This window comes from Emys orbicularis, chromosome 8, assembly GCF_028017835.1.
Source record: "Emys orbicularis isolate rEmyOrb1 chromosome 8, rEmyOrb1.hap1, whole genome shotgun sequence".
Taxonomy (NCBI): Eukaryota; Metazoa; Chordata; order Testudines; family Emydidae; genus Emys; species Emys orbicularis.
Window position 1 is genome coordinate 3,583,674 of NC_088690.1, and position 25,205 is coordinate 3,608,878.

The 25,205-nt window shown below is 46.2% G+C and overlaps 1 protein-coding gene across 1 annotated transcript in view; it reads right to left on the bottom strand.

Moving 5' to 3' along the window:
• Positions 1 to 21,288, bottom strand: part of ZSWIM5 (zinc finger SWIM-type containing 5) — a 158,230-nt gene extending 136,942 nt beyond the window's left edge. Inside the window, exon 1 of the mRNA XM_065409664.1 lies at positions 21,108 to 21,288. Within this exon, the coding sequence (XP_065265736.1) occupies positions 21,108 to 21,273 (166 nt within the window). The 5' untranslated portion in view covers positions 21,274 to 21,288. The remainder of the gene's footprint in view (positions 1 to 21,107) is intronic.
• Between the last annotated feature and the right edge of the window lie 3,917 nt (positions 21,289 to 25,205).

Below are 25,205 nucleotides of genomic sequence, written 5' to 3' on the forward strand. Positions count from 1 at the left end.
TGTTCCTTATTTTGCATCTGTTACTCAAATGCAAAAGAATAAATGGAACATCAGTCATTCTGCGGGGATCACCAGTTCCACCACGGTCATCATTTGCCTTGCTGCGAAGTGCCTATTTTTGAATACATTTTCCAAATTTTAGGAGTGCCACTAAACCACCTCAAGTGCCGTTCACGATCTGCTTTACAGGTATAGTGAAGGACTCTGGAACCATGCATAAGAACGCTTGCCAATTCCTCTTGACCCTTCCGCAGTTTTAAAAAGGAGGGACCGGAAAGGGAATTTTTCTTGCAATCCAGAAGAGTCGGGACTAGATCCCGCAGTCACTTATACAGTCACGTGAATCGTTCCATGGGGTTCAAGGGGACTGGCTGCTCACATGAGTAAAAGGAAGCAGGTGTGGAAGCCTTGGCAGGATTGGGGCCAAAGTGAAGATCTCAATGACCCTTTGTACCTATGAATGCACAGCAATACACAGCCCGAGCTTCCACTGGACTTTCCATAATTAGCCCTATTCGTCTCTCCCAGCTAGCGCGACAGCTTTTATAATAGGCTTTCAAAGGGATGCCCATTTCAATACTGGCGGTAACATAGCCACTATAAGTCATTCCTGTGCGAGTCCCAGGTTCAGCAAAGCACTTGGGCACGGGAATAGCCTCACTGAAGCCATCAGGACTACCCACATGGTGAATGTGAAGGATGTGCACCAGTGCTTTGCTGAATCATGGCCTAAATGCAATGCATCCTATCCACCTGTTATGCACCACATGAAACAGGTGTTCAGCATTATTCCAGCAATGTGACGGGGGGGAGGAAGGGGGGCGACAAGACACAACATTCTGTAACATTCCAAGTGACGGATCACTGCTAACACCAATTCCCAATAAAGCTCGTCTAGAAATTCAGAGGCTACTCCCGCATGCCCTCTGCACAGGAAAATTCCATTGACTTCAGAGCCCAGAGCTGCAGGAAGCAGAAATGTGTCCTGACATTTTCTACTCATGTTTTCTTCGAGTCGCTTTCAGCTTTGCCTACACACCAAAAAATAAGTACTGCTAGCAGTGGGTGCCACTGAACTGGTGCCGAATGGGGTAAGCTACAAACACAGCCGCCTCAGAAGACAGGGCTAAAGACTGTTTTCTGAAAATCTGCTGCATGCAGTCAGTTTGTCCTTGGCTATGTTTGCAACTAAATCCTGTTAGCTGCATCCACTGGTGAGCTCCTGGTCGCGAACAGGTGTTTTTCCTAGTGTAAAACAGGTGAGCAGGAGCAAACAACAAAGGGGGCAGCTAACAGTGTGTTAGACAGCCATGTTCTCAACCACACGCGATTATGTGGCACAACCAACTGTTTCTCAATTTCTTCAAAAACTACAAGCGCCTTTGGAATGTCAAAACACTGCCGAGCTGTCTGTTCTATCCCAGCTCACTACGGAATAGAGGAGAAGGCACCTGGCTTTTCCTCACATTTCACCCTACCCCATCCAGTTCCTTTGCCTTTTTGTTTCAGAAAATGGAGGAAGTAACCAGGGGGACAGCGATTTTACACCTGATTCTGACCAACAGGGAGAACTAGTAGCAAATCCGAAGGTGGAAGGCAATTTGTGTGAATGTGATAATGAAATGATAAATGTCAAGAGTCTAAGGAAAGGAAGGAGATAGAGCAGCAAAATAAGGACAATGGACTTCAGAAAAGCAGACTTTACCAAACTCAGAGAAACAGTGGGTAATATCTCTGGGAAGAGCAACAGAGGGTCCTGTGGCACCTTTAAGACTAACAGAAGTATTGGAGCATAAGCTTTCGTGGGTGAATGCCCACTTCATCAGACGCAAGACTGGGCATTCGCCAATACTTCAGTTAGTCTTAAAGGTGCCACTGGACCCTCTGTTGCTTTTTTACAGATTCAGACTAACACGGCTACCCCTCTGTTACTTGATCTCTGGGAAGAAAATCTAAGGAGATCTGGAAGTCTCTCAAGGAGACAATATTAAAGACACAACTGCAAAGTACCCCCAACGCAAAGCAAATATAGGAAGAATAGTAAGAGGCTAATATGGCTCCATCAGGAGCTCTTTAATTACCCAAAAATCAAAAAGGAATCCTACCAAAACTGGAAACATGGACAAATTGCTAAGGATGAATACAAAAGAATAGCACAAGTATGTAGGGACAAAATCAGAAAGGCCAAGCTACAAAACGAGCTACACCTAGAAGGGATATAAAAGGCAATAAGAACAGTTCTTTAAATACATTAGGAGCAAGAGAAAGATGAAGGAAAGTGTAAGTCCTCTACTTACCAGGGAAGGAGAGCTAATAACTGGTGACATCAAGAAGGGTGAGTGTTTAATCCCAATTTTGCTTCAATAAAAAGGTTAATGATAACCAGATACTCAAGGCAATTAATATTAACAACAAGGGGGAAGAAACATAAGCCAAAATAGGAAAGAACAGGTAAAAGAACATTTAGATAAGTTAAATGTATTCAGGTCAGCAAGGCCTGATGAAATTTCTCCCAAGGTATCTAAGGAACTAATGAAGCAATCTCTGAACCGTTAGCTATCGTCTTCAAGAACTCATGGAGGTTGGGTGAGGTGCCAGAGGACTGGAGAAGGGCAAACATAATACCTATCTTTAAAAATGGGAACAAAGAGACATGAGGAATTATAGACCAGTCAGGCTAGCTTCGATACCTGGAAAGATACTGAAATGATTAATCCATTTGTAAGCACCTAGATGATAAGAGGGTTATAAGGAATACCCAGCATGGATTTGTCAAGAACAAATCTTACCAAACCAACCTAATTTCTTTCTTTTACAGGGTACTGGTCTAGTGGAGAGAGGGAAGCAGTGGATTTGATACATTTTGATTTTAGTAAGGCTTTGGGGACAGTCTCACATGACATTCTTATAAGCAAACTAGAGAAATATGGTCTACATTAAGTTGTTATAATGTTGGCATAAAATTGGTTGAAAGACCATACTCAAAGAGTAGAACCTGAAAGGGGGTTCCAAAGAGGATGGATCTAGACTGTCCTCAGTGGTAGCAGATGACAGAACAAGGAGTAATGGTCTCAAGTTGCAGTGTGGGAGATTTAGGTTGGATATTAGGACAAACTTTTTCATTAGGAGGGTGGTGAAGCACTGGAATGGGTTACCTAGGAAGGTGGTGGAATCTCCACCTTTTTAAGGTCAGGCTTGACAAAGCCCTGGCTGGGATGATTTAGTTGGGAATTGGTCCTGCTTTGAGCAGGAGGTTGGACTAGATGACCTCCTGAGGTCCCTTCCAACCCTGATATTCTATGCTTCTATTATTCTAGTTATCAATACTGTAGTTTGCTGTCAGACTGGGAGGGCATATCTAATGAATTCATGCAAGGATCAGTCCTGGGTCCGTTACTATTCAATATTTTCATTAATGACTTGACTAAAAGAGTAGAGAACATGTTTATAAAATCTGCAGATGACACGGGGGGGGGGGGGGGTTGCAAGCACTTTGGAGGTCAAGAGTAGAATTCAAAAGGACCTTAATAAATTAGGGAATTGGTCTGAATTCAACAAGAAGAAATTCAATGACGATAAGTGCAAAGTACTACATTTAGGAAGGAAAATTCAAATGCACAACTACAAAATGGGGAATAACCGGCTAGATGGTTGTACTGTTGAAAAGGATCTGGGGGTTATAGTGGATCACACATCAAATATAAGTCAACAATGTGATGCAGTTGTGAAAAAGGCCAATGTCATTCTAGGGTGTATTAAGAGGAGTCTCGTATGTAAGACACGGAAGGTAACTGTCCTGCTCTACTCAGCACTGGTGAGCCCTCAGCTGAAATACTGTGTCGAGTTCTGGGGCCACCGCACGTCAGGAAAGATGTGGACAAGTTGGGAGAGAGTCCAGAGGAGGGCAACAAAAATGATCAAAGGTTTAGAAAACCTGACCTATGACAAAAGGTTAAAAAAAAACACTGGGCATGTTTAGTCCCGATAACAGTCTTCAAAGATGTGAAGAGGACGGGGATCAGTTGCTCTCCATGCCCACTGAAAGCAGGACAAGAAGTAAGGGGCTTAATTGCAGCAAGGAAGATTTAGGTTGGATATTAGGAAAAACTTTCTTACTATAAGGATAGCCTCTGGAACAGGCTTCCAAGGAAGGTTGTGGAATCCCCATCATCAGAGGTTTTTAAGAACAGGTTGCACAAACACCTGTCAGGGATGGTCTAGGTTTACTTGGCCCCACCACCGTGCAGAGTTGGCCTAGATGACCACTCAAGGTCCCTTGCAGCCCTACATTTCCATGATTCTATGACCCACACACAAACCAACACAACTCTTCGCCCACCCTCACTCCTAGCGGCCGTGAGGACCAGACGGAGGTTGGAGTCCAAAGGTCCTATGGTGGGTGGTAGGAATGTGACAGTGACCAGAGAAGGTGGGAGTGACAGCTCCGTGGGTTTATGTACCTCCAGCCAGGGGACAGCTCTGTGCACCACCTTAGGGGAACAGGTAGTTTTAAGTTTTCCGCTATTTTGACTTTACAAATTCCACAACAAAAAATCCCCAAGCACAACCCTCCCACACACATATCAATACAACCACTCCTCCTTCACCACCCAGACAAATGTTCACAAAATCTCCCAACATGGCAGCCCCTGCCACAACTCAACACAAATCTCCCTACACAGCACACACGATAATCCCAATCATACGTAACCCCCAACTGCAGCAAACACCCCTCATTCGCCACCTGAACAAATCAATACAAAACCTACCAACACAACACACACACACGCCCACCCTCACTCATCCATACCATAAACTTGAGCAGCAAAGTTCAGGTCATCTCTAGCACTGAGTAACTTCAGACACAATTAACCTGTTCCTATGCACTGTCTCTACAATCTCTGTTGATTCAAGTCTTCAGCGATCACAGCTGACCTCAATGACCTTCCAACTCAATGTAATGAAATTTCAGAGAAGAATTTAAGACACAATTTTCTAATTTCCAGGCCAGACTACCTATTTTGGCAAGAACTTCAAATATATAATATTGTTGGCCAGTGATTTATGGATCAACCTAAACAGGATGACTTCATGTCAGACTCAATGAAGGGAAGGTACTTCTCAGACAAAAAAATGAAAGCTAGAACACTACTCTGAGCTCAGAATTTAATAACCTCAGGGAACAAAATAAGAGGAAAACATAAAATGCTTACCTAACCTTTTTATTTTTAATTCTTACATCTGTTATTTTACAGTAACTTTCAGCCACGATGTATAATTAGATGCAAATATCTATATTTTATTTATATTTTTTGCTGGTTTTAAATCCCAAATTAAATTCTTAATTGTACTCATCTCTAGAACAGCTGAGATTTCACATCAAACATCTGCAATTAAGAGATTCATTGGAACATAGGCAGGAATATTTTTTTCCAAATCCACAGAAAATGCTGAAATTTAACACAAGATACACTGGCCTAAAGCCCCCTGCTGAGAACTGGTAGCACCAATATAAAAATCACATTTAGCTATTAGTAAGACTGGCCTGAAGGCCATCCCGGGACAGACACAATCAAGGCTACTTCCCCCTCTGAAAATCCCAAACCATTGATCCAAATCTGAAGACAGAAGGGAGTATGGAAAATGAATCCTTGATCAACTCCCTCATTCAAGCTGTCTCTCCCTGCTGCGCATCGGAGATGGAGAACCTGCTGTGGAGAGGAGCTGAGCGCCACCCCCAAGAATTTCAGGGAGATGGACTGCTTTCTATTTCCCTGAATGAGCCCATCTATTACACATTGAAAACGAAGCCCTCTTTATAAAGGATAATTAATAGGTTGTTCTTGCACTGCACTACAACACCATGTTCCCAACGAAGCCAAATGGCCGTTAGTACTAGGGGTTCTTGCTACAGCACAACACCCCAAAACAAGTCATGGAAGCTCCCTAGCCGAAACACAATAGCCCGCACCCTCCAGCCTGGAGGGGATTATTTGTTTTCGTCGGTGAACAAAGTTCCTTGCCAAGTTCTTGCTGCCCAAGGCAAGTATGTTGTTCTAGCACTACATTTCCTACTGAAAAATAAGACCACTGATTCTGATCCTAAAAGTCAGCCTGTCCAGACATCTATAGACAGTTCGTACAAGAGCATTCAGTCTATAGGCGCCAACTTTCTCCGCGCCCCCCGCCCCGACTCCACCCTTTCCCCACCCCTGGCCCCGCCCCCATTCCAACCCCATCCCCAAAGTCCCCGTCCTAACTCTGCCCCCTCCCTGCCCCTATTGGATCCCTTCCTCAAATCCCCACTCCGGCCCCGCCTCTTCCCCCAGCGTGCCGTGTTTCCCCTCCTCCCCCCTCCCTCCCTGCCCCGTGAATCAGCTGTTTCACGGCGCAAGCCCTGGGAGGGAGGGGGGAGAAGTAGGACACGGCAGCACGCTCGCGGAGGAGGCGGAGGCAAGCTGGAGCAGGGGGGGCGGGGAGCTACCAGTGGGTGCTGAGAACCCACCAATTTTTTTCCGTGGGTGCTCCAGCCCCGGAGCACCCACGGAGTCGGCGCCTATGATTCAGTCCAGGACCAGACTGTGCCCCACCTATATACTACAGATCTAATAGTGGGAGAAACGGAATTCATGCCAGGGGAGACCACTCCTTTGCAACCATTCTTCTCTGTTATATTAGACGATGAGTAATCAAAGCCATTTAGGTCATAGTATGTCTCCTGCCAACCCCAGAATATACCCACCAAAGGCCACCCATGTCCCTCAAAATTAAACACTTAAGATGGAAAAAAAAGAAAGAAAGCTGTCCCCATTTATACTTGAAGGACCAAGTACATCTCTACCCCGATATAACGCTGTCCTCGGGAGCCAAAAAATCTTACCATGTTATAGGTGAAACCGCGTCATATCGAACTTGCTTTGATCTGCCGGAGCGCGCAGCCCCACCCCCCCGGAGCGCTGCTTTACCGCGTTATATCCGAATTCTTGTTATATCGGATCGTGTTATATCGGGGTAGAGGTGTAATACAATAAAACTTGCCAAGAGCAACCACTCATGGGAGTTAGCAAAAGTGGTGGCTTGTAAGAGGTGGTCTCTCTTCAAAGGTTTGCTGCCTTCAGAGCTGGGCGGCTGGAGAGCAGCGGCTGCTGGCCGAGCGCCCAGCTATGAAGGCAGTGTTGCCGCGGCCAACAGCAGAAGAGAAGTAAGGGTGGCAATGCCATACTGTGCCACACTTACTTCTCTACTGCTGCTGGCAGCCGCACTGCCTTCCGAGTGCCTTGGGCGCCCGGCCAGCAGCTGTCACTCTCCAACCCCCCAGCTCTGAAGGCAGAGCAGAGAGCAGCAGCTGCTGGCTGGGTGCCCAGCTCTGAAGGGAGTAAGAAAATATGGTCGCTGGTCACAGGTAGTCTCTCTTCAGAGGTGGACACTAAGGCAGGTTTTACTGTACCTGCTTTGTCATGATACAGGAGGGATTAAAGCAATTTAATAAAACTGTTATGCCAAATCAAGTTCAAGATATTTCCCTTCCACCTATCTGAGTTATACATCTGGAAAAAGTCAAGCCAGCCACATATGTGGTGTGAGTTAGGAAAGTTGAGGAGATATTCAGCAGCTCCTTGGTTATCTTGCACTCAACAGAATACTTCTCTAGAAGCAATAATCGCCTCAATCCTTTATAATTAACTGTGGCTTCAGTTATTAGGGGGAGAAAAATCTATCTAGGGTATTTATACTACGCTCATCACTCAACTGTCTGTACCCCTGAATCAGCATTGCTCAAAATGGCTGCTTAGATGGTTGCCAAACAACAACAACCAAATCTGTCCATCTGTTTGCATTCTTTTTAATCCATCTTCAGCACTTTAAAAAAAAAAAATGCCCAGAGAAAAAGTCTGCCTTGCTAATAGAAACTGAATCCTCCTATAGCAGAGCCTTTTCAACAAGATTTAATGCCACCCCAGTTACCAGGACACACACACAAAGGTTAATTTTATGATAAAAGAACCAGTGTAAGGTGCTTTTTTGTTATGAGATCAGCAAAGTGAATGGAATTTGAATTGTCTGCGGTGGCATGTATCTGACAAAGATTAATTTAAACGGATATTGTCTCTGAAACCAAAGTCCATTGAACAGTTTCACAGCCTATCAACCACGTGAAACAGTTCCTTTGACTGCAACACTGCCTTTAAAAATGGTTTAATCTATTATTTGTATGAAAAAGGTCAGATATCGTTTTATGTTATTGAACCCACCATAGCCAAAGCAATAGCACGCAAATTTAATGGTACAACAACGGTAAGATGTGGGGATTTTTCCCCCCGTTGCTTCGCATCTGGAGGTTACCCAGTTACACTGAAAAAAATACCCAGGAAATGTTGAACAAGCCATTTCAATGCGCACTGTTGGGAGAGCTATACATATTTCAACAAGGCTAAATAAAATAAAAGGGTTGGACCTCTGCAGTGTCCCACGTGCATGAGGCCTGGAGCAGCCACTCTGGAAAACGTACAACTGAGAATCCCATTGGCAGAACAGCTTTCCACCCAATGACAAAGGATATCTCTTGTAAAACATTTAGAGAGAAATTAAGATTTGAACAGAAGTATACAAGCTGCCAGTTAGTTCGTACATGGTGACTCCTGGTTCTATTGCTTACTTATTTAATCAAGCAAGAATCTAGGCGTAATAAAGCAAATGAGTACATTATTCCTCTCCCCAGCCACCCCACACTCACTCGCAGCGCCTATCCCCGGTTCCCCCCATTCAACACACTGGGGCATTATTTCTCCCTTTAATCGCAGAAACTGATCCGTGGATGTCATCGGCTGCTTGTGGATTAAGACAGCTGCTCAGACTTCAATGAGGGGAAAAAGCTGTAGCAGAGGTACAAATCCATGCAATTTATTTAGCTTTGATTTCTAGTTTACTTTGAGAATGCAAGGAAAATGCTAGCAAACAGATTTTAGCATATTAGAAACAATAACACCCACTCTTTTGAAAACAGGATGAAAAAGACAACAACAAAAAAGCATTTGTAAGATAGTTCCAGTCTTTCCTCAGAGAGATTTCAGATCCTAGGATCAATTAATTGTTAGTGAAATAAATAAAATTGGCTTTGCCAAAGGGGGAAAAAAACAGTAGATGAAGAAGTCTTATGTGGTTTTTCTTAACCTACAAATACTTTTTGTACCTCCTGTATTTAAACAGCTGTAATTTGTTAAAGCGAGTTTTATTTAAAGAATCTATTGTTTTGTATGATGCAATTCCATTTGATGCAACGTTCATCTTTATCAGGGGACTTGTATTGTTAAAATCACACAATGGCACGGGCTACTAGAGTGATTGTCACCTTAGAAATGCAAATAAGGATGGATACTCTCACTAATCATCAACATTTCAGCTTTAAATAAAGTGTACCGGCAGTTCATTGTGCACATATTGCACAATAGGGACTGTACAAGTTCTAATAAAAAGCTGTATAAATCCCACACCATTATGAGCATTTAAGAGCGGCCCACTTTCATTTTTGGGCTTTCTGGTGACAGATAAAATGAATAACTGAGCATGAGTAAATGAGTAAGGACTTAAACAGTGAATAACTCATTGCACTGAGTAACTGAGCTGCTGATTACACAGCATGTGTGTTAAAGGAGCAATGCAACTGGAGATATGGCATGTCAACAAGAGACTGAAGTTGTGTTGTTCTGAACAGTGATTAGCTGGGTAATCACGTACTAGTGAAGGTTCAGAAGTCTTTGAATCTTGACTGCATAAGGGAATATTTCCCATTCAAATCAAGGAGAGGAGGTATCATCTAAAGGTGGACTGGTATCCCAGCGTTAAGAACTTACTCTGTTAACAAATCCAGCATTTAGCATTTTCAAGTGCTCTTTTTTAAATCCTGGCTTTTCATAACGATTCAAGAAAAGCAAAAAAATGTAATATGCACATGCGCTGTAGAAGTTACAAGAAAGTCTTTGAAATCTACAAGTAATAGCTCAAGATTTTGTGAAAGCAGCAAATTAATTCAACCACTTTAATAAGAGCCAACCAAATCCTGTTTTAACTCCTAAGCTTACAAGTGAAGACAAAAATGAATAACCGTAAAATGAAGCATTAATAAATGGTAGGGGGGCCAACTCTGACCTCCCTCAGGTAAACCCGCAATAGTTAACAAATCACGTGCACAGTAGAAGTCAGCCAAATGTCATTTATATGGGATTTATATTTAAACTTTTGAATTTAAAAAAAAATGATGAAAAATAAAAAGCTTGCTCTTGAAGCATTATCGGGGCTTGAGAAAAAAAAAATCCTCTTTACTTTTCGCCTCTGGTGAATGTAATGCAGGGGGAACGCTAAGCCATCAATTCCTGCAGAATCTACACGGTTGTTGTTTTTTTTTTAAAAGGAGATTATGGCTCCATTCCTTAAATGTATTATGTGTATGCAACAAGTCACGGGATCTGGGCCTATATTTCTAACCCTTAGGGCTGTGAAGACAAGATTGTGCACGTGAATGGATTCAGTGCTGTTTTTCTGAATCTGCAGACAGGTCGTTTGAATGCCGCTGTGCCTGCCCATAGTTTTCCCAAATATCAGCACAGTGCAACTGACAAGATTGGTCACTTTCATACCTTCTATTCAAAACCCTGTAGGAGGCAGCTGTAAACCTGAGAGGAAACAGATCACTTTCTACTGAGGTTGATGTTGAGAAAGCTGGGAAACAGCAGAGGCAGATGTTAGTTACCCTGAAGAAAAAAAAAGAAAAGGAGGAGGGCAGGACATATACAGGTTTCCTGTCTCCATTGCAACAACTAGGTAGCTGGGAGGAGAACAGAGTACTGGCATATCCTTACGGCATCAAGGAAAACTACTATACGCTTCCACCACACAGTCTGGGGGGACTCAAAATAGGGGCAAGAGAGGATGTGTTCATTCCAGTAGTTTGGGGGTAGGGTACGGAAGCGGAAGCACACCCAGCTTCAAATTTATGATCTAGTACCTAGAGAATTACACAAGGTAAGCCCCCAAAGCATGGTCCACAGACCGCATCCTGGTAGGAATCCCAGCACCTTCCCAACAGAGCTCTCTGGTTCTCCCTACACCAAACAAGAGAATCTTCCTTATCGGACTCAATATTGTGGCTAGTAGGCGTCAGGTACATGTTTCAAGCCCTGTCACTACTGAGGAAACAGTGAGGCTTCACTTTGAATACCAGGGGAACACACGCTTGACCCTGCTCCAATTCAAGTCAATGGAAAAAATTCCATTACATTCAGTGGTGAAGGATCAAGCATCATATGAAGCCAACGAGAGAAAAATATATTCTACAGAAACTCGTAGGTAAGTTCAGAATACCATGACTTCTTTCCATTACTCAGAGAGGAGTCAGATGCACAGAAATCTGAGCCCTACCCCCATAGGAAAAAGATCAGCAACTTCATATAGGTTTCCAGATGAAAACCACCCTTTCAGTCCAGTGCTTCAGTATTTAGTAACATGCTCACTGCTGCACTACAACAAAATCTCTGTCTCTTGATTATAATTTCTAATCATGGCTACCTTGTGACAAGGCTAGTCTCACACACAAAACCATGAAGTTCTGTTCCTTCTTAAATCACTCTCCATCTCCTTCACAATAGCAGATATTCTAATCTAACATGAAGTGGGCAGATGAGGGGAAAATTGCATTCCAGCTAAACATAGAGCTGTAAATGACACCTAGAAGCAAAATCCCTAAAATTAAGCATAACACAACATATTAACTATGCAATTCATTTTCTTTCTTGCTGCTAACTAAAGTGAGAATATAATTAAGGCCCCAGTGTGACAGGCTTTCTACTAGTGGGATGGGGAAAGAATTTAATCTGTAAAACACAACAAGAAATACATTAATTAAACAAGCCCAACAAACCTGCTGTCTTTCTCCTATCCTCACATTTCTCTCCAAAATTACAGACTTAGGTTTATAGGTTTTATTTTAAATACATATGAAACCAATATACCTTTTACTCCAATACATAAAAAATCTCCACTAGAGTCTCCAGAGAAAATGAGAATCGCATACATATGAAGGGCTAATTCAGAGCACAAAGTTGCCTAATTAAAAGTACAATGTTCAAATATTACAGTAGATTTAACTTTATTTTTTAAAGTTTTCGTAAAATTCTAACTTGGGTTAAAGGTGATGACTGTAAGATTTCTCTCATCAAAATCTTAAATAATAGCGAAATACATTGCCTCGTACAAAGCTCTAGAATTAGATTAGTTAAATATTTCCTAAATGATCTCTTATGTGACCAAAATAAAGCCTGTTGTAAACAAACTGAACTTTGCAAATGGAAAATGCTCATGTCTCACCTGTTCTAAGCATTAAAAATATACATTATCCAAGTTAAAATACAAAACCTTATTGGCTACTCAAACCAGAAATCACATTCTTTAGATTACAGAACTAGAACCTGTTCTATGTAATTCAGTTCTCTCTAAAGAGGCACCACTCAGATTCTAAAGCGAAGGCCAAATATTTAAGTTATTGTGCATTATTTTCCAAGTCTTCCTAATGCCTTCCTACTAGTACCACCCTTCCAGCAGTAATTGACTCTAAGGGTACGTCTACACTTACTTCCTGGTTCGGCGGCAGGCAATCGATCTTCTGGGATCGATTTATCGCGTCTTGTCTAGACGCGATAAATCGATCCCGGAAGTGCTCGCCGTCGACGCCGGTACTCCAGCTCGGTGAGAGGAGTACGCGGCATCGACGGGGGAGCCTGCCTGCCGCGTCTGGACCCGCGGTAAGTTCGGACTAAGGTACTTCGAATTCAGCTACGTTATTAACGTAGCTGAATTTGCGTACCTTAGTCCGAAGTGGGGGGTTAGTGTGGACCAGGCCTAAGCCAAAAAGCTCACCCTACTTCTGAAAATCTGTTCATCTATCTGAAAAGGACTCAAAAGCCAATAAAGCTGCTCAAGAAAATAAGTAAAATTCCAGTTTTCAAAGTTGAACTTGCCTTCTTTCTCCTATCAACAATCGTGCTCCCTCTGTTTTTATCATCACAGATACAAAGTTATATAAATACTCAAAAACATGCTGGAGAAATATCTAATCTGTTCTCTTTATTACAGGGCGGTGCAAAGTTTAATGTACCCTGATTATTTCATTTTAAATGTTCAGAACTAATTATTAGACATGGAAAGAGGAGGGTATGTATTAAAAATACATGCCATGATGTAACTGCTTCCATCATGGCAGCCCCCACTTGCCTCATACCACATAAATGTGAACCACAAGGGTTACTGTAATATAACATGGTTAGGATAAACTAATCCAACTGTAAAAATAAAAAATTCTGTTTAATATTAATAAGTAAGGAGCACTTTGTGAAACAACTATTACATCTAAAAATAAAGATTCCCCAGAAGAAAAAAAACTAATCTCTTTTAATCAGTGTCCTTCTAATACACTACATAAGATTTTGAGCTGTGAACATTCCTTAAGAAACTCTGTTTGCAGTGGTGTTGTGACCATGTTAGTCCCAGGATATTAGGGAGAGGAGGTGAGTGAGGTTATATCTTTTAAGAAATGCTTTTCATTCTGCTTTCTATCAGACCCAGACAATTGCCAATCCCAAACCTGCTTTCAGGAGGAGAATGACTGATGCTTAAAACAAATACTTGATCATATTTAGGCATAAAGTGAATACAGTAAAAATGACTCCACACAGAATATTTAGACCTTTGAACAGCAGTACATCTGTGAAGTTTACATTTTAAAAAGAAAAAATATTGTACATAAACGTTAGGCTTAACTCAGACGTTAAGTACGGCAGAATCCAAATGCTTATCTTCATTCTGAATCTAGATGAAATTTTAAAAACTGGTTTCAGTAAAGTTAAAAATGAGGTATTTTACTATTGTTTACATCTCCAAAAAGGCTTTTCAATTGTTATCAAAATCCTCACGCTTAAATTAAAACAGACATCTGATGCCAAAAAAAAAGTTTTAATTAAAAATGATTGAAGTGGTTTCTTCCAGAGCGATGTAGTTAGACCAACATAAGCTCCTACTGTAGAACAAACCTGGCGAGTTTGTTCAAGTACAGTAGAACCTCAGAGTTACAGACACCTCGGGAATGGAGGTTGTTCGTAACTCTGAAATGTTCATAACTCTGAACAAAATGTTCTGGTGGTTATTTCAAAAGTTCACAACTGAATATTGACTTCATACAGCTTTGAAACTTTACTATGCAGAAGAAAAATATTGTAACCATCTTAATTTAACGAAATAAGCCCAGAAACCGTTTCCTTACCTTGTCAAATCTTTTTTTATTTTTAAACTCCCCCCTCCCTTTTTTTTTTTAAAGCAGTTTACATTTAACACAGCACTGTTCTATATTTGCCTTTTTGGGGGGGGGGGGGGCGCGGTCTCTACTGCTGCTTGATTGCATACTCCCGGTTCCAAATGAGGTGTGTGGTTGACTGGTCAATTCATAACTCTGGAGTTCGTAACTGCAGAGATAGAAAATTCCCAAAGTCTTTCTATGACCAGTTTATGCATATAGAATAGAACGGTACATCACCTGCTGAAAGTTACAAGTTCCTGAACTGTGTAACACCAGATGGGCATTCAAAATTATAAACAGATCTAAAAACTTGCTCACTCTTTATGTTTACAAATTCAATGCACTTTTAAGCCATGCTTCATTGTCACTAACAGCAAAAGTAAATTCTGCTTATGTACCAATGGTTGGACTGCATACCACTACCCTACTGTACACAGGCTTATCTCTAAGAGTTCCTCGTCTGCAGAAGAAATATGCAGTACACATAATGCACTGCCATCCAGGTTTTCATGTGTTATGTTATCATGCAGAGAACAACACAAAGTTTGGTGTTTATGGTTACAATATAAAATGTACCTTTCCTTGCTGTAATCATAAAAGCAATAAAAAAAAATAGACTCTCACCTAAAATTGCCACAGATACTTGCATACTCATAACTAAACATGACAACTCAAGGACAAACTATATTATACTAAATTAGGAAATGCAGACTAGGAACATGAATTTGTTATAATGGATAAATAGTCTGCTATCAAAATCTACTGAAGGTCTTTTCTCTCCACGAACCTAAAAGAGCAGGGTGTAAAAAACTTTTATTCATAAATATTTATGTGAATGCACTTGTTAAAAATTAACTTCCACCGTTAAAGGTTTTGTATCTTTTAGATGTCCCAGCATGCAGTGCTTTATATTAAGCCCTACATTTCTGCATTCCTTTCCTGCATGCTTTTGTCGTTTGTCTAAAAAAACAACAACACACACACACAAAGACGGGATCTGTGCACATAATAATTCAGCAGTTTTTAGAAAGACAAAGATGCTTGTGTTCAACTTCCAAGATCTTTCTTTACAAAAGAAAATCAATTTAATGACTCCAGTGAGATCATGGTTTAAGCCTCGTTTAAGTTTCACTAAGCATGAAGGAATTATTAATTCATAATGTGGCATACACATCACTCAAACCTGACAGATTTCCAGGCACAAAAGGGTCGCAGACCAAAACCATTTGTCCAAATTATTACAATCTTCTCCACATTACATCGTCTGCAATTTTCAAATGGGAAAGTTTATTTAGTTTGTATTTTTATAATTTCAAAAACGCGTTTCTATCACAAAAAGATGGAACTGCACATTCATACTATTTTTGCAGGTCTGAGTAGGCAGGTCTAAAATTCAACCATGGAAACATGTGTTTTTTATTAACAACAATGTGATTTATAGCTGTCCATGAAAGAGATCATTTGAGGCAAACAATAATTCTGTTTTAATACTGGTAAGAATCAAGAAAACAAAGTTCTTTTAAATATAATGGTTCCCATACAAGCCGGCATCATAATTCCTATCTTAATGTAAAACCTACTGGGACTCACGAGCCATTACATCTTTGTTGGTCGGGTTACCACAACTTTAAGTAGCATTATCAGAATTGACGTGGAAAGTTAGCAGAAAACATTTTGTTTTGTTTTGTTTTTTTTGCTATGCCTACCATCTGTATGACAAACACACAGCCTTTCAAAGCATTTTGTTTTATTTAAATCTTCTTTTGGCTCAGCTCTGTGAAGGATTGTTATTGTGGAACTATTCCAGCCCCTCCAAACTAGCAGTCTTTCATCCCATCACAGTGCAAGCCTGTTATAATTTTATCTAGAATTGGCAAACTTTTAGACAAAACAAAAAAGCAGTGAAATTGTTAAATTCCGCACCATCTCCTCATTTCCATTTGAAGAGAAGTTACCCTCTATGTAAATGGTAGTGCTCCTACAAAAACAAAAAACCTTTCTTGTTCCCATCCTACAGTAATATTCCTTTTTTTTAAACATGCCCAATTATGCAGCAAATATTTCCAAAACAAAGAATCTGACCTAAAAGTTTAGGATTCAGAAGCTAGTGGTTGGGATCTCTAATCTCAACTCATCAAGGGATATGAAATGGTAGAGACAGAAGCAGCCCTATCTTCTTATAGGCTTCAATCACTGGTACAACAGATTAGGGGAAACCTAATGAGGACTGGGAACTTTGACTTGCAAAATTCAAATCGCTTTTTCAGTGCCATCACTTCGGAATCATGCTGTTTTGTCTCCCACATACCCACCCCAAAGTTCACAGTAATAATTTACATTAACTCCCCATACCTACTTCCAAACTGGTATTCGTGAAAACTCATGCTAAAAAAAAAAAAATCATACAAAATCAGTCCTGATTTTCAAACCCTCATATGCCATATACCTAAGTAATCTATTCCCACATCTGCTGTTGATTTGATCCATACTTTAATAGGCAGTTTAATAAAACATTTCCCATACTAAATAATTTTTCTAATTTTAAGATCCTTCTGAACCACTTCCTTCCCCATAAAAAATGTTTGCCTTGCAGTTTCAAATTATTTTAAGCAAGCTAGCCATCTCAAAGCAGCCTGCAGAAAACATGTATTGACAAAAAAAGTATCATCTTAAAAAACATTATCTTTTTTTTTTTTTTTTTTTTTTTTTAAACTAAATAGCTTAGAAGGTAAAGTAACAATTTTCTATGTAAGAACAGGAAAATGTTTTGATAAAGCTCTTTTGAATGTATACTGTTCCACAATGTAATTATTTATACAGCCCGCTTTCCATTCAGAAAACACAATACTCAAAAATAAACTCTGCAGGACTAATCATTCCTAAAAACCCAAACTTTCTCTCCATTCCAGACGAATTTACATTAGCACAATATTGTTTTAATGGGAACGCTCATTCCAATCACTTTCAATAATAACCAGAAGCAAATTATTTAATGTAAAACACTACAATTTGCTTCTCTTTAAGTACATACACGTGTACAAGCAGATTTCTGATGGGGCAAATACATTTTCAATTCACTACAAGTCTCCTCCCAAACCCCTTAATTAAAAAAACCTTCTACTAACAGAATAAAAAACAATGGCACTATTTCCATGTTCCATTTGTCACTGATTGTAAAAAATTCTCTTCTATACACCCTCCAAATCTCATACACACCCCACACACAATACTGTACACTCCTAAATTGTCCACCCAACTTGTCAGCACCAAACAATTTGTTTTATTTTCTGCCTCCCGACCCATGGAATGAATCCGATTCGCTGTATTTACGGATTTAATGAGATTAACGAGACTTGGAAGGGGGAAGAGGGGGAGAAAATCTTCTCTCATTTTTCAAGAAAAAGTGAAAAACGCACACACACAAAACAAAGGCAAAATGATGAAGAGTATTTAGTGAAACACGGGGTATATATAAACCCATGACCAGGTTTTGGTACAAACAGAAGTAACCCCACCTTCACAAGGGCTGTGTGTAGGTTTCACATTTTTCATCTGCAGTTATTATTGTCAGTCCAACCCTTGGATGCACAGCTAGCACTGAGGTGGGGGGAGAGGGGGTACATTTCAAAGGAGGTGCTGCCTGGAAAAGGCATTTGGTTTTGGAGTCCCTCTGTTTTCTAATTTTCAAAGGAATCGACTGAATCCAGATTCAGGCAGCTACAGTCTGGGCTGCCCAGTCTTTGACAAGCACACACACCCCATTCCCAAGTCATATGCAAGGGGAAATGGGAAAGCAATTAGCCCTCCCCATTTCAAAATCAGGCTGGGAAGAATCCAATGTGATTATTGCCTACAGGGAAGATGGGGGTGGGGGGATATTTTACTGTCAAACAAGAAATCTGCCAGACAAAAGGCTGAAATATTTGCAAAAAAAAAAAAAAAAAATTGGGGGGGAGCCAGATCCCCTCTAACAATAATGGGGTCATCGATCACAGGGAGGGAAGAGGAAACAAGGAAGGGGGCAGGGAGAGGAAAGGGGAATGAAAAGAGGAATATGGGTAGAGTGGAGGGGAAAAGAAGGAAGGAAGAGGGGAGTGAAGAGAGGAGAGAGGAAAGGGGGAACGAAGAAGAGAATAAACAGAAATAAGGGGAGAGGAAAGGGGGAAGAAGAGGGGAATGAAAAGAGGAATGAGGGAAAGGGAAAGGAAGGGGGATGAGGGGAGGATGGGAGAAGAGGGGAATGAAGAGATGCCAGAGGGAAGGCTCAGGGAAGAGGGGATGGGGAGGGAAGACAGGAATGCAGGGAGAAGGAAAGGAGGGGGAAGAGGGGAAGGAGAGGAGGGCGGGGAAGAGGCAAAGGAGGGGTGGGGACATGGGGGAGGCAGGGAGAAGAGAGGAAGGTGCACCGGGGAGCTAGGAGGGATGGGGGGAAAGGAAAGGAGAGGGGGCTGGGAGAGATAACAGAGAAGGGAAAGGAAGGGAGAAGGAGATGGGGGAGAAGGAAAGACGAGGGATGGGGGAGCCAGGGGAAAAGGAATGATGGGGAGGAAAAGAGAAGGAGGAATGGGGGGAAGGGGAGGCTGGGGAGGATTGGGGGGATGCGGGGGAGGACAGGGGGAAGGGGGGGAAGGAAAGTTGGGGGTGGAAAGGGGAAGGGGAGGAGGACAGGGGAAAAGAAGGGGTGGAAAGGGGAAGGGAAAGAAATGGGGGAGGGGAGGAGGATGGGGAGAAGGGGGGAAGGAAAGCTGGGAGTGGAAAGGGGAAGCGAGAAGAGGAGAAGGGAATGGGGAAGCGGGGAGGGGGGAAGGGAATGAGAAGGATGGGGAGAAGAGGGGGGAAGAAAAGCTGGGGGTGGAAAGGGGAAGTGAGGAGGGGAGGGGAAGCGGGGAGAAGGGAATGGGGGAAGGAGAGGAGGATGGGGAGAAGAGGGGAGAAGGAAAACTGGGGGTGGAAAGGGGAAGCGAGGAGGGGAGGGGAAGGAAAGGGAATGGGGGAAAGGGGAAGCGGGGAGGGGGGAAGGGAATGAGGAGGATGGGGAGAAGAGCTGGCAAGAAAAGCTGGGGGTGGAAAGGGGAAGCCGGGAGAGGGGGGCAGAAGGGAATGGGGGGAAGAGGGAGAAGGGGAGGAGGACAGGAGGGGAAGGGAATGGGGGAAAGGGGAAGCGGACGGGGGGAGGGAATGAGGAGGATAGGGAGAAGAGGGGGGAAGGAAAGCTGGGGGTGGAAAGGGGAAGCAGGGAGAGGGGAGGAGAAGGGAATGGGGGGAAGAGGGAGAAGGGGAGGAGGACAGGAGGGGAAGGGAATGGGGGAAAGGGGAAGCGGACGGGGGGAGGGAATGAGGAGGATAGGGAGAAGAGGGGGGAAGGAAAGCTGGGGGTGGAAAGGGGAAGCAGGGAGAGGGGAGGAGAAGGGAATGGGGGGAAGAGGGAGAAGGGGAGGAGGACAGGAGGGGAAGGGAATGTGGGAAAGGGGAAGCGGACGGGGGGAGGGAATGAGGAGGATAGGGAGAAGAGGGGGGAAGGAAAGCTGGGGGTGGAAAGGGGAAGCAGGGAGAGGGGAGGAGAAGGGAATGGGGGGAAGAGGGAGAAGGGGAGGAGGACAGGAGGGGAAGGGAATGGGGGAAAGGGGAAGCGGACGGGGGGAGGGAATGAGGAGGATGGGCAGAAGAGGGGGGAAGGAAAGCTGGGGGTGGAAAGGGGAAGCAGGGAGAGGGGAGGAGAAGGGAATGGGGGGAAGAGGGAGAAGGGGAGGAGGACAGGAGGGGAAGGGAATGTGGGAAAGGGGAAGCGGACGGGGGGAGGGAATGAGGAGGATAGGGAGAAGAGGGGGGAAGGAAAGCTGGGGGTGGAAAGGGGAAGCAGGGAGAGGGGAGGAGAAGGGAATGGGGGGAAGAGGGAGAAGGGGAGGAGGACAGGAGGGGAAGGGAATGTGGGAAAGGGGAAGCGGACGGGGGGAGGGAATGAGGAGGATAGGGAGAAGAGGGGGGAAGGAAAGCTGGGGGTGGAAAGGGGAAGCAGGGAGAGGGGAGGAGAAGGGAATGGGGGGAAGAGGGAGAAGGGGAGGAGGACAGGAGGGGAAGGGAATGGGGGAAAGGGGAAGCGGACGGGGGGAGGGAATGAGGAGGATGGGGAGAAGAGGGGCGAAGGAAAGCTGGGGGTGGAAAGGGGAAGCAGGGAGAGGGGAGGAGAAGGGAATGGGGGAAAGGGGAAGCGGACGGGGGGAGGGAATGAGGAGGATAGGGAGAAGAGGGGGGAAGGAAAGCTGGGGGTGGAAAGGGGAAGCAGGGAGAGGGGAGGAGAAGGGAATGGGGGGAAAAGGGAGAAGGGGAGGAGGACAGGAGGGGAAGGGAATGGGGGAAAGGGGAAGCGGACGGGGGGAGGGAATGAGGAGGATAGGGAGAAGAGGGGGGAAGGAAAGCTGGGGGTGGAAAGGGGAAGCAGGGAGAGGGGAGGAGAAGGGAATGGGGGGAAAAGGGAGAAGGGGAGGAGGACAGGAGGGGAAGGGAATGGGGGAAAGGGGAAGCGGACGGGGGGAGGGAATGAGGAGGATAGGGAGAAGAGGGGCGAAGGAAAGCTGGGGGTGGAAAGGGGAAGCAGGGAGAGGGGAGGAGAAGGGAATGGGGGGAAGAGGGAGAAAGGGAGGAGGACGGGAGGGGAAGGAAAGCTGGCGGTGGGAAGGGAAGGGAGAGGACGGCAGGGGAAGGACAGGGCCGGGGACAGGCTCCGCAGGGGGCAGCCGAGCCGAGCCGGGCCGGGCCGGTCACTCACCCACTTGCAGCACGTTGTCCACGGCGCCGGTGTCGAGCAGGCGGGCGCCGCGGCGGAAGGGCAGCCCGTCGGCGGGCGGGGCGGCGGCGGCGGCGGCGGCGGGCGCGGGGCTCTCGTCGGGGCCGGGCGCGGCGCCCGGCGGGCCGGGCTGGAAGCTGGAGTACATGCAGATCTGGCGCTCGCTGCGGGGGAAGCTCCAGTAGACGATGCGGCGCTGCACGGGCTCCGGGATGCGCTGGAACCGGCCCTCCACCCGCTCGAAGGCCCAGCTGCCCGCCACCCGCTTGGCCGCCGCGTCCAGCAGCGACTCGGGCTGCAGCAGCGCCGCCGCCCCCGGGCCCCCGCCGCCCCGCGGCCCCGCCAGGGCCGGGCCCCCGCCGGCCAGCGCCCCGCCGCCCCCCGGCCCGCCGCCGCCGCCCCCGGGGCCCCCCAGGCGGGGCGGCGCCGCCCCGACCCCCGCCGCCGCCGGCCCGGCCCGCGAGCACAGGCGCTTGGGCCCCGGGGCCCCGGCGGGGAGCGGCGGCCGGAGCAGCCCGTCGCCCTCTCCTCCCTCCGCCATGGCTGCGACCGACTGAGCCGGCAGAGGGAGGAGAGGCGGGCGGGCGCGGGGCCGGGGGAGGAGACTGGGGGCGGGCCGGGCGGCGGGGGACCCCCGGGGGCGGGCGCGGCGGTGGGGGGCAGGGGCGATCCTGAGGGGAGTGGGGGGGACCGGGGGCGAGGCGGGGGAGATCCGATTCCTGGGGGGGGGAGGCGAGACCCGGGGGAGTGGGGAGACCGAGGCAGGGGGGAGCAAAGGGGGGGAGATCTGATTCCTGGGGGGCCAGAGGGGTGGTGAGGAAAGGGGACTCCAAGGGGAAGAGAGGCAGGGAAAGACCCTGGTGGGGGGCAGGCGAGGTGAGGTGAGGTGGGCAGGCGAGACCCAGGGGAACAGAGGGGGGAAGGGGGCCTGAAAGGGGAGAGGATGCAGGAAGAGACCCATAGGGGGAGACCCTGGGGGGGGGCAGGGGAGTGGGGAGACCGGGGCGAGGCAGGGGGGAGCAGGGTGGGGGAGATCCAATTCCTGGGGGGCCAGAGGGGCAGTGGGGAAAGGAAGACCCTGGTAAGGGGCAGGCGAGGTGAGGTGAGGGGGGCGGGACAGGTGAGACCCAGGGGATCAGAGGGGGGCAGGGGAGTGGGGAGGCTGGGGAAGGGGGCCTGAAAGGGGAGAGGATGCAGGGAGAGACCCATAGGGGGAGACCCTGGGGGGGGGCAGAAGGGGGGCAGGGGAGTGGAAAGAAAGGGGGTGGGGAAGGGGGACCGAAAACAGGAGAGGAGGCAGGGGGAGACCCTGGGGGGGTAGGGAGGGCCGGGGGTGAGGCGGGGGAGACCCATGAGTGGGGCATAAGACCCCCCACTAGCAGCTCATGGGGGCTAATGTAGTATAGGGTGGTACTGTGGGAAATTAAATCCCTGGGATGTATTAATCTGTTCTATGTGCAGCACTGTCTCCTTACCCCAAGGAGACAGCGCCACAGGATAGTACGGCGAAATAGCTTCAAAAGGAAAGGGGTGTCTCTCCACTCCCTCCAGAGCCAAATCCTCATCAGCCCCCACAATAAATCTGTCCCACACCCCACCCACAGGCTGATTTGCTTCATAGTTTGCGGGTGTCCCCTGCTCACCCAACTTTATCAATAGTCTGTTATTTCATTACCATTTGGTTGTATTTATTATATGCCCGTTGCCACAGCCTCTGGGCACGGATCTGCACATAGGCCCTGATCCTGCAAACACATACACACGTGGTTAACGTTTACTTCCCTGCGTAGCCCCATTGATTTCAAGGGGTGGCGTATCCATCGCACTCCTAGGGCAGTTGTTCCCAAGATTATTTACCCTCCCTCATTTCTCGTCTCCATTTGGCTAGCTTCATCTCCCAGCGGAGACGTCTAGGCTGCCTGTGCAACCCCCTGTCCTGCTAGCAGAGTCGGCTGTGTCCCCCCAGGACGAGGCTGGTGAATGGACACGGGTGAAGGAGCAATAGGGAATAAGTATGTCGCTGGACATCCATTGGAGCTGCTCTGAGGCCTTGGCCCAGCTTGTAAGCTAAGGGCCAAAGTTTGCAAGTGTGGCTGCCTAAAACCCTGAATCAGGTCCCAGATTTAGGGACCTATATGTGGCCCCAGCATAAAGTGTATAGTGCAGCCATATTGCTCCCTGACCCCAGGCGTCGACCCCTCAGCTCCTGCCTCCCCACCTGGGCTCAGACGCTGCCTCAGCTGCCTTCAGATGGAACCCTGCCCTCAGCACTTTCCCCACGTCCCCCTTCCTGGGAGGGAGCCCTGGACTCTCCCCACTCCCGCCAATTCCTTTTCCCAGTGGGCTTCAGGAGCCCAGCCTTCGCAGGAGCAACAGCTGGAGTCCAGCTGACAAGGAGCCTTTAGTACCGGCGCCCCGTCCCATCCCCTGTTTGAGGGGCAGTGACAGCCACGGCTATTAGCAGGCGGAGAGCCTGCCTGGACCTTCAAGACCAGTTGCATTAAAGAACAGGGCCCACGAGGAATAGCAGGAACCTCCGGCTGTCACAAGTTACAGCATGTTGCGGAGGGGGGTGGGGGGGTTGAGAAGATACTGGGCTCCCCAGCCCAGTCCAGGGACCCAGCTTCTCTCGGGCAGAAGTTGAGGAAGGTGCAGAATTTGGGTCAGAGTCAGGTTGATTCCCCATGAAACCTCCATCGGGCATTAAAGAGGCTCAGCCCCTATGGAGCTAGACCCAGTACTGCTCCCATCGACACAGAGAGAAACTCCACTGAAATCTGGAGAGCAGAATTTGGCCGTAGACAGAAATCAGTTTTAAAAAGCCCTCCTAAAAGCCAGTAGTAAAACTGCTCACCCCTGACCAGAGCAGAGCAAGAGGAAATTCAGCCTCTGTGGCCCGCTCAGTCTTTGGCCTCTCTGCTGACATGTCCAGTAAATGCTAACTGTGATGGTGAATCGTGTTTTGTTTTGCTTTTTAACTCGGGATATATACCGAGGTCTTTTCTCTCTATTGCAGTTTGGACCATCCTGAAGTTAGGATTCCGATTTTTCTTTCACTTGCACTATTAGTGTAAATCGGGAATAACGCCACTCAAGTCAATATAGAGACACTGATGTAAAACCAGTGTAAAAAGAGAATCAAGCTCTAGAAAAAGAACCTCTTAGATCCTCCAATGCAGGATTCTTCCCAGGGGTACATTCTCCATTGCCTTGTCCCGTCTAACATTTAGTGATGATGCTCCACCAGTTACCTTGAAAGACTGCTCATTAACCTAACAGATCTCCCAGCATTCAATTATATTTTAAATTTCTTCATTTAATCCTTGCACCAACTTAAATGATTCCTCTCTCTCTCTCCCTGAGGGGTTTACACCCTTTAAATGCCCTTCTTGCCCAGCGCGGATCCTGATGCACCATTCATTTGCAGCATGGAATCAGGCACATCGCTAATTCCCCGAATATTTTTCATAACCCCCAATGTGCCGTGTTTGTATTACCACCCGCCTCCGTCATCCCTTTGGTTTTCCAGATGATCTGCGTTGTGACCTCTACCTGCTGGAGGCATCAGGAAGCGGGTGGCATTTCATAGACGGCAGCAGCAGCAGCGAGTACTGGTTTGGCTTTATCAGTAATAGGGAGGCATCTAGAGAACTGGCCTTGAGGATTAACGTCACCATTGGTCACTGCCAGCTGGCCCTTTTGGACATGTTGCCAGCCTTGGAGACAAAGTCCCCACCCACCGAGCTCTGAAGATTGGACTTGAGATCAGTAATAACCCTGTGGAGCTCTTAGACGCCAGGGATGATGCTATACAGGGTGGTCATGGTCATGGACACTTGGTGCTATGGACCTCCACTGCCTAAGCATTGTGTGTGTATGGGGGGGATGTTGCCTTCTTTCTGTAGGACACCCCCCCCCTTCTTGTACCAAACAATGGAAGCAGTACAGAACTCTTGTTCATGTTGGAGGGGCTTCACCACAGAACATTTTTTAAAAGGGGCCCTCTTGATAAATAACTAATAGATTGGGTGGCTGTTGCCCCAGGTCTCTACAGCATCTTTACTATCTATGGTGATCACT